The following is an 11,826-nucleotide window of genomic DNA, read 5'->3' on the forward strand; positions in this document are numbered from 1 at the left end:
TGTCATGAACAAGCCCTGGCTGTTCCTGAATGTGGTGACTAAGACCAGGCCCCTCCTGTAGAACTGTTTGGTCTTGTCTCCTGCTGCACAGGCCCAGGCTCCCTGGATGCCAATTAGGATCCTCCTCTAATGCGCAGAGGTTCCTGGCAGCATTGTCACTAATGTAATTTTCCCCTGCAATTGTTAAATCTCCCAGGCTACCCCCATACCAGTCTTCCAGAGACCCCCCACCTGTTACTGTAGGACTTATGGCTGCCTACCCCCAGGGATCAAACAAGGGCCATCTCTCTCTTTCTTTTGCAGAGAAGCTTGACTCTTGCCACGAGGCTCTGGGCCACTCCCTTAGTGCCTGGGGCCACTTCCTTGTTATTGCCAGGCTTTTACCAAGGGACTCAAAGGCTGCTCCCAGGCTGGGCTCTGCTTAGGACTTTCCTCTTGCCCTAGAGTCTCAAGGGCCCCCTGCATTAGGCTGGCTGGGGCTCTCCTGGTTTCTGAGCCTGCCCCAACCTCCTCTATGCTGTGTTCCTGCCTCACAACTCACTGTCACTCTAGCCTGATCTATACCATCCTTCCATGCATCTGTGTGCTGGGTTGAAGAGTCTACAGGTAATTCTAATTCTTTTTTAAATTGGTACATTTAAAGAGCTTTACTGGGATGTGTGTGAGCGTGTGTGTTGGTGGTCTTGGCTCCTCTGCTACATTCCTACAATACTCCCTCCTCTTTGGTTTTATCACTGTTCCTTTTGGTACATTTTCAATTTTACTGGGTTGTTTATAAGAGATCAAAGCTCCTCTAGATCCTAATACCCTGCCATCCTCCTCCAGTTCTTAAATGTATAGGTTTTTTTCCTCCAATTACATTTTATTATTTTTTTCCCACTTAACAGTATTAATAGCATTTTTTTCCAATTACATGTAAAGATAGTTTTCAGCGTTCACTTTTATAATATTTTGAGTTCCAATATTTTTCCTCCCTCCCTCACCCCTTTCCCAAGATGGCAAACAATCTGATATAGGCTATATATATGTACAATCATATTAAATCTAAATGTAGAGTTTTTAATTGTAAAATATAACACACTCAACAATTGCAAATAAATTAAATCCAAAATAGAACCATATTATCCAAATTATTTACATTTTGATTAAAATGCAAATATAATTTTAACAAAATAATTTATTCTCTGTGTACTTAGTTTTATTGCCATTATTTGTTTTATATAACCATAGTCAATAATATTGTTTACTAATTCTGCTACAAATTACTTTCTATAACTCTTTTCCATATTTATTTTTTAAATTTTAAATTTTTTAATGGCACAATGGAATCAATGGTATCCCATTACCTTGACCTGTGCCACAGTTTATTTAGCCATTCCACGATCACTGAATGTGTATGCTGTTTACAAGCTTTTCACTATTACAAATGAAGTAGCCGTGAATAAAAATACTCATTTGGAGAGTTCCTCCCCTCCCCAAACATTCTTTTGGTCATCTTGAATTACCTTGTGAGGAACATCTGCAGAAAGGCTATCATGAAAAAAACTGAAGATGATTACACACTAGAAGTAAGGAGGTGGCGAAATTCTTGAATAACTCAATTAGAACCTCTAAATTATGTCCATATATATTCTAATACTCAGTGACTTCCATTCAAAGGTGATACCACAAAAATATGCAGGAAAACATGGTTGAGGAGTAAGAAATGAAAGAAGCCAAAGGTTTCTAGACTACACAGAAGGAAGCTTCATGGCTATATATCATGAAGGATATCTTTGAGAAGACAGGGTTAGAAGATAGTAGATAGGGTGAGCACCAAATAACATCACAAAAAATGAAACTAATTACATCTTGACAGATGACTAGTTACTCATATGGGAGTCATTTCCAAATCTGCCATCTTTGTATGGTTGGACCACCAATTTATTGGAGTAGAGATTAAAATCAATTCTAAAAGTTCAAAAATAAAAGTGACAAGATATGAAGTTTAGACACCACTACTCTGACATATTTTGCTGTTGACTAAGAAAAATGGGAAATAAGAGATGTTGCTAAGATTAATCAATGTAAATCAATTAGCACAAAAGAGCCCAGAAATGCCTGATGTCAAACATTTGATTTTCTTGCCATGTACAGACACAAGAATAACACTGGTTTAGAATAAAAATTCATTTGTAAGATTCCATGGAGGAAGGTTAAAAGCAGTATCATTTCATTAAACTACAAGAATCAGTGGAGGGAAAAAAGTTTATAGAAAGTCTGGAGAGAACCAACTCAGCAAAATCATCCTGATGGCAATGAAGAACGAAAACTGGAAAGAGAACACATTTTTTTTAAATGGGAAAGATCTATAAAGATTTTTATAATAATTTTTTTTTCTCATAAAGGACTTGGGTCCAAGACTTAATGTAATCACCACATTTGGATTTTTAACCTGGCAGCACTTTTGCATGAGGAAGTAGGAAGGTAATGGCAAAAACAAAGTCTGGAAGAACGCTATACCCAGAATAGGAAGCACACAATTCTGAGTTGGAGATTGATGCTCAAGCAAAAAGCAGGTACCAAAAGGCTTAGAAAATGATCTGAGATCTTGTTACCGAAAAAAAGGTGACAGATTAATTACCTATATACTCAAGAGTCCACATGAAGAGGGAGTCTCTATAGATTGTGAGGTCATACAAATGTTCCCGTTTGCAGATGACATTGCGCCAATTGTGCAGAACATTAAAGAATTTACTAAACGAGATACATAACTCAAAAAACACGAGCTGATGATCTGCGTACATGGGGTGATGTTCAATGAGTTGGGCTAGAAATTAACTGGGGAAAAGACTGAAATTAACTCTTGGGGAAAATGCAGTCCTTTAATAACCCCAAACATCTCCCTGAAATCAGTGTGCACCTTTTAAAAAACAAGATGGTGATACTATGATTGGGACAGGTTCCAAAGAATTAAGAGTTGGGCAGCACCTCAAAAGGCAGTGGAGATGAGCAGGCTACAAGACGTCACTAACTGACAATTAAGCAAAAGAAGTGGAATAAAAGACATCATTAAAGAGATATAAGACCAATCTATGTGGACCCAGGAATAAACAATGGAAAGCAGAGTGTGCACCTTTTAGCTTGGCTTCCTGCCTCTATGTTCAACATGTTCCCTAGAACTGAAATGTCCTCCTTATTTTCCATCCTCCTTGACTAAAATCCCACCAGTTTAAAAACCACGTAAAATTCAATTCCCATCCTCCATTGAAGCCTTCCCTGATCCCTTCAACCCTGAGTTCCCCACCATAACTAGTACTTTGTTCAAACCTCTCACAGCACTTTATTATTTTGTATACTAGAAAATTCCTATCATATTCCCTTACAAAAGTATAAGCTCCAAATCTGTGAGGAACTCTTAGTATGCAGACTCCCTCTACCTATGAAGACCAGCAGCTCCTCTATAACTAGTTTGCTTGGGACCCAGAGAAATGATTAAGTGACCTGCCTATAGTCATAAAGCCAGTATCAGAAGCAGAACTTGAATCCAGGTTTTCCTGTGCCACTGTGCTTCCCAGACCTTGCCTTATCTAAACTTCAACTCTCCATCCCATCTGCTCCACCTACAGCTCTTATACAGTACTCAGTTTACTAAATTAATAAACAAAATCCAGCACATATATGTACATATTGCCTCCCTAACCTCATGTTTTTTGTCTTTGTATCCCCAGAATCTAGTACATAGAAGGAATTAGTAATTAATAATCCTTTGTTACCAGATGACAAATGGTACCAACCCACATATATTTGGTCCTAGTAGGCTAATATGGCCTAGGTGTCCTGCCCCCCAACTCCCCCGCTTTAGTTCAAATGTCCCCTTTTCTAAGGCTGGAAAAGGCAAAGAACAACATTTTTTGGAAACATGTTTGGTGCTACAGAGTTTTGGGGGGGGGGGTCTCTGGTCAACGAGTGACTGTAGACTTTCCCCCTTTCCTATTTATGCAGACATGGCCTCCCCCTCCATCCTCCAAAATCCCAAACATAGATTACTGACTTTAAACTGTTGAAAATAAACTTGAGTTGCAGGTAAAACATTTGAATACTGGAGGGAAGCAAAAGGACACACAGGGACGAGATGAAAAACATATTAGGGTCTATACATGGAATCAGAAAAGAGCTGGTGCTTCAAAATAGGATTTCCTCAAGAATAGGGAGGTGGGTGAAAGGAAGAAAGTGAGGAAGTGAAGGGAGTAGGAAAAGAAGCTCAAATTCAAGTTCAAATAGATCTGTGACCTCATCAACATGGATGCTGTCTCCAGTTGTGCAGACACTTAATGTCTTTCCACCAATTTGAGCTTGTGACATTGTGAGGGTATCAGTGGAGTACCTGACATTCCTCACCTGGGCCACATGATCAGCCTAGATTGAGAGCCTAAGGGGGAACATCAGAAGGCACCTAGACCAGTCCTCTCATTTTACAACTGAAGAAACTGAGTCAAAACAGTTAAATGACTACCTAAGGTTGCAGAATTTGGATGTTCTGACTCTAAATCAAGAGCTTAGCAACATGAGGAGCAACTTGAGGCCTGAAAGGTAGATGTGTTTCCAAGGCTTGGTCCCAGGGTCTATGGATAACCTCATCAACTCTTACAGGTTTAATATCCATATTCTTCATCTCTATCTTCCCTGAGTTCCAACCTCTTGTCACCAACTGCCTACTGAACATTTCCAACTGGATGTACCAACATCTCACACCCACTATATCCCCAATAGAATTATTTCTCCCCCAAAATTTCCTATTTTTGTTATCTTTTCTCAAGTCTGTGTCATCCTCAATTCCTCACTCTTACTCATCCCAAATATCCGATCAGTTGCCAAATCTTGTTCCTTCCTCCACAAAATACCTCTCATCTGACCTCTCTATATACATAAACACCACCTTAGGTCAAGGCCTCATCACCTAGATCTTTGCAACAGCAATGGTCTCTCTATCACGACTCTCCTCACTCCGGTTCATCATGACTGCCAAAGTGACTTTTCCTTAATGGTAGATCTGACCATGCCACTCCTTCATACTTGGTAAGCTCCAGTGGTTCTCCGTTTACCTCAGGGATCAAATGTGAACTTCTCTGTTTAGCTTTTTAAAAACCTTCAAATCTGGCCCCCACCTATTTTCCCAGCTTCCTGGTTACTTCTCTCCTACTACAGTTTTCAATCCAACAACCTGGCATTCCAGTCTCTCTGTCCTTTTTGCATGGGTCATCATCTCTTCCCCTCCATGCTTTGCATTGGCCACCCCCCACACCTGGTACGTAATCTGTCCTCTAATTCACCTCAGAAAAATCCCCATTCTGGATGCCCATCAAATGGGGAATGGCTGAACAAGTTGTGGTATACGAGTGTAATGGAATACTACTGTGCTATAAGAAATGAGGAAGATAAGGACTTCATAATAACCTGGAAAAACCTACACAATATAATGCTGAGTGAGCGGAGCAGAACTAGGAGAACATTATACACAACCACAGATACATGGATTCTGTGATGACTAACCTTGATAGCCTTAGCTCTTCTCAGCAATACAAGGTTCAAAGATAACTCCAAAGGACTCATGAAGGAGAGAGATATCTACCTCCAGAGAAAGGACTATGGAGACTGAATGCAGATTGAGGCAAACTGTTTGCTCTCCTTTTCTTTTTTCTTTTGTTTTTTTTTTTCTCTTTTTGGGTTTTTTTTTTTTGGTTTTGTTTCTTCTTTCTCATGATTCATTCCACTGGTAATAATTCTTCTTTACAATTTGACTATTGTGTAAATAAGCTCAATGTGAAGTTAGATGTAGAGGATATATTGGATTCCATGCTGTTGGGGGGGGGCAAAAATCTGGAACTCAGGATCATACGGAACTGAGTGTTATAAACTAAAAATAAAAAATCTTAATAAAAAAATTAAAAAAAATAAGAAAGTGCACTAGCACTTTGAGTTGTGATGAGAAGCAAATGTTAAAAAAAAAAATCCCCATTCTTCTAGGAAACAGTTCAATCATGAAGCTTTCCCTGATCCCTTAATGCCTTCCCTTCCTCTTTTTAAAATCATCTTTATATTTTTATATATATCTTTTTATCTTTAAAATCATCTTTGGCATGCACTTATACATGTACTTGTCTCCCGCTTTAGAATGTAAGCTCCTTGATAGCAGTGATTTATCTTCGTATTTGCACAGAGTTAAAGTAAATGCTTGAGTGAAGAGGATCAAAGATCACATGGTTCTCCTTTATCTTCTGACTCCTAGAGGGTTCCCATAAATTATATAGCCAATTATTTCTAGTGAAAACTAGAAACAGCAGATACCATATAGTGTTTTACGGTTTGCAAAATGCTTCATGTTCATTATTATCTCATTCTCACAACAACCCTTAAGTAAATAAGTAGAGGACTCTGTGTAGAATCTCTCTCTAACCATAAGATCAACTCCACTGCAGTTTAAATCTTAAAGATTTGCCTGAGATACTGAGGTTAGTATAAGAGGCAGGGCTTGGAGAGGCCTTCCTGAGTTACATTGTCCCTGAACTGTCTCCTGTATCTGCATCCCCAGAGCCCAGCCCATTCCTATGCTAGGCACATAGTTGGTGTTCAAGGAATGTCTACTGATTGCCAGACTCCTGACTCCAAAGCCAGTGGTCTAAGCCATACTGCCTGTCAAGATAAAAATTACTGGTACTATTATTCCCATTTTGGGGAAATTACCCAAGACCTGGAAGTCTGAGCACTCTGGATTCTTGGAAAAAATTATCAGTCCTTGAAGGAGATATAGAGCTAAGCTCACAGGCCCTTCAAATAAGCCTTCTCTCCACACCCACCTCAAATCAATACCCCATCTCTCAGCAATCCCCCTGCTCACTTTTTGGAAGCCTTCCTTAATTCCGTGCCAAACTCCATTCGTCCTCTTCAGTATCAACCTGCATACTGCTGTCCATGTATTTTAATAATTCCTTGCCCCGTACCCAACTTTTACATAAACCCAGAACGCCCCCCTTTAAACTCTCAACTTTTCAAAAACAAACAAAAATTCTCTACTACCTATGAGGGCCTCCATCCCAGTCTCTTAAACAAGGGTAATATAAATCATTTTTATATCCTTTAAATAAGATGTATAATATAAAGACACACGTGTCTATTCTCACGCTGCCTCCTTGCCCTATTTGAGGTTCTGATCCAGGTACAAACTCCGCCTCTGACAACAGCTACCACTTTTCGATATCCACATGGATTCGAATCTCCATTATTTTCCCAATCCCCAATTTTACAATCTACATCACACGACACCGCCCCCTTCCCCAAAATCTAATCAGTAATACTAGTAGATGCGACTTGAGGTGCACTGCAACCCAGATTCTTAGTTCCAAAGATGCGTATCCCAGCCCAACAGTGAACTTTGCAAGTCTTGCACCCCATCCCACCAACTTTACAGGGGCAAGGCAGCCCTTCGGCTTGCTCAGTGCTCACTAAGTCTTTGATGCAACGTCTCCAGGGCTGACCTAGCACTACCTTCATGACAACTCTTGTACTTTGCAGTCGACGTATGAGGGTTCCGATAAAGGGCAATACGATACAACATAACATGTTTCAACACATGCCCCGCCACAACCCGAGGCTAGGTCCCGAGTAACGGGTGTTGCTTACCAGTTCATCTGGACTGAGGACTCCGAATTGCACGCGCTTGATAGTTCGTAGTGGGCATGCGCTATCCCCAGAGGGAGGTCCCCCACCGTGCATGGCTGAGGCAGGCCCGCCGCGCAGGCGCAAACCTCCCTACAAAAACCCGGCGCTGCCTCTGCCTCGGCGCCCAGACCCCGCCGGGGCGGCCACCGGGTAAGACCTCCCGGGGTCGAGAGGAAATGCCCGCAGGCGAGGGAAGGAGGACGAAAAGGACCTGGGGAAGTACGAAAAAAAGCGAAAGGAACCTTCTCTTCTTCCCTTTTCCAGGGCTTTTACCTCCCCCCCAAAAAAATGCTTTTAAGGGGCTAAAGGAAAGTCCTTGGGACAGAAAAAGGAAATATTAATAAGTAAATAAGTAACCGGGCTCCTTAACGGCCGAAGCGACAGCAGTTTGTCTCTTCGCCTTCCGGGAACCCTTCCTCGCCAACCGTCCCAGCCGCGCTCTCGGCGCTTCTGAAGAGAGCGCCCCAGAGCACCATCCTTTATAGACTCGCCCCCCCCTCACTTCCCCCGCCCCTTCCCTTCCCGTCCTCCTTTGCGCCAGGAGGCCGTAAGCGCGGATACGTAGGGGGCGCGTGCTTTGGACGTTAAGCCTCTCTTCCGGGCCACTCGTCTTCCTTCTGGATAATAGTAAAGTGAAGGGGGGGGAGAACCGATTGTAGTCTCATTGCAGCTACCTGAACCCCCGTTCCCGCTCTTCCTCCCTTAAATATTAAGCTCTCAAGATCTGAAATAGAAAGGGCCAATGGATACCAATTGTTTTTCCTAGGGCGGAGCACTGTTTCATCTTCATCGAACGGCACTTACTCCCTCTCACCGTCAGGACCGAACTTGGTCTGTTCCGTGAGTGCTAAAGTGGGAGCGGCCCGGCCCAAACTCCGCCCAGAAAAAAAATGGCCTGGGAGGGGGCGTCGCCTCTCTTCCCCCCCCCCCGCCCACCTCACGCTCATGAATATTTAATGACGTCGTAGATGTTTTGCCGGAGCGAGATGGCCGGGTTAATTTCTGAAAGTCCGGAAGTTGGCGGCTTTGGCGTAGGGGCCTCGGAGAACGAGTGAGCCGTCGCTCCTCGGTTTCGCCTGGAGATGCGCGCGCAGAGTCCCGGTCTCCCGAGCCCTTACGACACCAGGAAAGGCCCGCGGCTCAGGGGCCTGTTCCACAGCGAGGAGTCCAGGCCTAGTCTACCAAACGCCCTTTCCAGTAGCAGAGATCAGTGGAAAAATCCGAGGGTTTCTTTTGGTACATATCCCCAAGTAAAGGGATGGAGATACCCCAGAGTGGCTCCCTTCTGTCACTAAGAAATTTTATTTTTACGAGACAGCGAAGGACCTTCGATCTACACACACTCAGGATCCCTTGGAGAGGGATTGGCTGATCCCTCCCACCCACCTCAATCCCAAAGCAGAGATGACACCAGGGGCAGAGTCACTTAGATTCTTCCTTGTTCGAAGTCAACATCCTGTCTCTCCCACGTACCAGTTTTCCAGGTCAATCCTTACCAACCCCTCTCCCATATTCCCCACCATGTCCTATCACATTCTCCTTTTGATTGGATGCCTCCTTTCCCCAGCTTCCATACAGAAAATGTGCCCTTCATCCCTTGTCCCACCTGGGATCCCCAACTTCTATTTTCCATTTCTCTTGCTCTTTAAGCTTCGCCCACTTGCCTTTTAAGACCCATCCCCTTTGTCCCCCAATCTTACTGTTCCAGGTCTACTTTGTCCCTTATATTCCTTTAAGCCTCTCTTTCCTGGGTCCTCCAGAACGTTGTTATTCAGTAATCTCAGTCAAGTTCTCAACATTGTCTTGTTCTTTGTCTCCCAGTTACACTACTAATACCTACCCCCTTATATACACCTGAGTTCCTCCTTGCACTAACTTTGAGTCCCAGATCTCCCAAGCCCCAACTTCCTACTCCCCAATACACATATTTACATACACACACTCTGCCTCATTCCTTAAGACTCTCTCTTTCCCGATCACAACTGAGATTCTGAGCAGTGATGATGGCAATGCTACCCAACACAACTCCTGCCCCCATGATGTCAGATGGTGTCACAGTCTCTCGGAGTACATAGTACTGTAGCATCAGTGCCACCACCACCTCAGAATGTAGCACAGCACACACCAGTGCTGGGTGGGCCATGGTGACAGCATAGCTGGCACATGCAAATGAAACGAGGGCCAGGACCCCAACGGCCCAGACACAGCTCCAACTCAGTGGGTCATGGGGTATCACGGGTGTCTGCAACAGGAAGAGCCCTGGCAAGGCCCCCATCACCCCTACTACTCCAAAGAGGAATGCCACAGTCAGTAGGCTGGAAGGGAAATCCAGGGATCTGTAAATCAAAAGCCCCAGGGCAAGGGCCAGGCCACCCAAGACAGCCAACACGTAGCCTAGGGCTGTGTAGACCCCTTCTGATCCCTCCTGTAGAGTGCCCAACCCTGGGCCCACAATGATAAGTAAGCCCAGGATGCTGCCAACCAGGCCACACCAGTCATAGCTACTAAGTCGCTGGCTCTCCATACACAGAGCAAGGAGTGTAGAACAGACGGTAGAGGAGCCTTTTCGGACAGTGGCTGCATTGCCAGCAGGTACAACCAGGACAGCGCTGTAGGCGCAGCCAATGCTGAGAACGTTGAGGAGAGCATGGAGCCAGGCTCTGTGTCGGTTACCTGTAGGCCCCAGTAGTGGACAGCCTCGTAGTTTGAGGAGCAAGGCGATGGGAAGGTGGAAAAGGCATCGGCAAAGGAGAAGCTCAAGGGAGGGTAGATGAGAGGCTTGATAGGCCATTCGAGAGAAAGGCCCCACAAAGCCTGCAGGAAGGCCTCCACCCAGCAGTGCCACAAGCAGCCCTTTGGTGGCATCTGTGGGGCGGCATCGTTGGTGCCAGGGTAGGCTCTCCTCCCTTGCCTCCCCTGGTGGAGAGGGGGGTGGTGATGGTTGGGTGAAGTCATCCAGGGTCAAAGAGGAGGGGTACATGGCAACCTGTGGGAGAGGGGAAATGGAGGGGGGCAGGAGAGAGCAGGAAGGATAGAGGGACAGAGGCAATAGCGGGTCCCTTGGGGTACATGGAAATGGTTAGGGCAGAGACATTTTTGGGCATGTAAAAGCCAAGGAGGGCAATAGGTGGTCCTAGTGGACGTTCTTCCTTCTCCCCCCTCCCATTCTCCAAGGTCTTCTGTGGCAATGACCCTGTTACCAATATAGCATGGAAGGGCTAGGAATTCAGAGGGTGGGGAAAAGGGAGTTTGATACCCTGGGGATTCAGAGTAGGAAGAACCTAGAGGATGAAGGATGTTGTGATGTTTATTGCTCTGATTCACTACGATCATGGATGGGGAAAGTGAAAAGGGTGGTGAAAAAGTGGTAGTGCATTTTGTTTCCTTAGATAAGTGTGGTATTCCATATCATGCTTTCTTGGCTATAGGAGGTCCTAGATGTCACATGTGTATGTGATGTGTGTGTTCCAGGGACATTTTGTGTCTATGTGTACAATCTGATGGAGGGATATGTGTAACATATCAGAGTCCTGGGTGGTAAAGGAGCTTAGGACTGGGGGAAGAGGGGAAGCAGCCCCAGAGATTGAGATTGAGTGTTAGCATGCACCCTATTGGGCCCTCACACTCACCATGGTTCTCTAGACACCATAGTTTGCTCTCTGCCTTCTGCTGCTCTTCCTGGCTTCTCAGAGCTCCAGCCATTGGCTATTATGACCTCAGGCTGGGGATCAAGTTCTCCCATGGAATCTCCTTGGAGTGGGGGTTGGGGGGGGGCATCCCTGAGAGACAAGATATCTTTGTGTCCCTGTCTCTAACTCTATTTCCTAATATTTTCTGATTTATCAGGGTTTTTTTTTTCTAATTGTGACTATCTCTTTCTGTCTGAATCTCTGAGCCTGCCTTCTCGTCTCCAAGTGTATTGTCATTCCTGACCTCTAAGTGTCTAAATATTATAGATCTCCATTTGCTGTCTCTCTCCCTGTTATCTCTAAGTCATTTACTGCTGTTCACATGTTTCTGGAAGGATGAGTGTGTAACTAACTACCTAACTCTGCCTTTTGAAGAATACTGTTGGGTCTTCTTTTCCTTATAATGTGTCTTTTTCTAATTCTACAAATTTTTTACAAG

General features: G+C 44.3%; 2 protein-coding genes across 2 annotated transcripts in view; both read right to left on the bottom strand.

Moving 5' to 3' along the window:
- POLR2A (RNA polymerase II subunit A) overlaps window positions 1-8,150 on the bottom strand; it is a 36,645-nt gene extending 28,495 nt beyond the window's left edge. The window contains exon 1 of the mRNA XM_036766857.1: window positions 7,660-8,150. Within this exon, the coding sequence (XP_036622752.1) occupies window positions 7,660-7,752 (93 nt within the window). The 5' untranslated portion in view covers window positions 7,753-8,150. The remainder of the gene's footprint in view (window positions 1-7,659) is intronic.
- A 1,496-nt stretch (window positions 8,151-9,646) lies between these two features.
- Window positions 9,647-11,330, bottom strand: SLC35G6 (solute carrier family 35 member G6). Its single transcript, XM_036768398.1, has 2 exons — window positions 11,322-11,330; window positions 9,647-10,684 (listed from the first exon to the last, which is right to left on the bottom strand). The coding sequence occupies exons 1-2, from the start codon at window positions 11,328-11,330 to the stop codon at window positions 9,647-9,649; spliced, it is 1,047 nt and encodes a 348-aa protein (XP_036624293.1).
- Window positions 11,331-11,826: the final 496 nt, after the last annotated feature.

The sequence above is a fragment of the Trichosurus vulpecula genome, chromosome 7 (genome assembly GCF_011100635.1).
Source record: "Trichosurus vulpecula isolate mTriVul1 chromosome 7, mTriVul1.pri, whole genome shotgun sequence".
NCBI classification, from domain to species: domain Eukaryota; kingdom Metazoa; phylum Chordata; class Mammalia; order Diprotodontia; family Phalangeridae; genus Trichosurus; species Trichosurus vulpecula.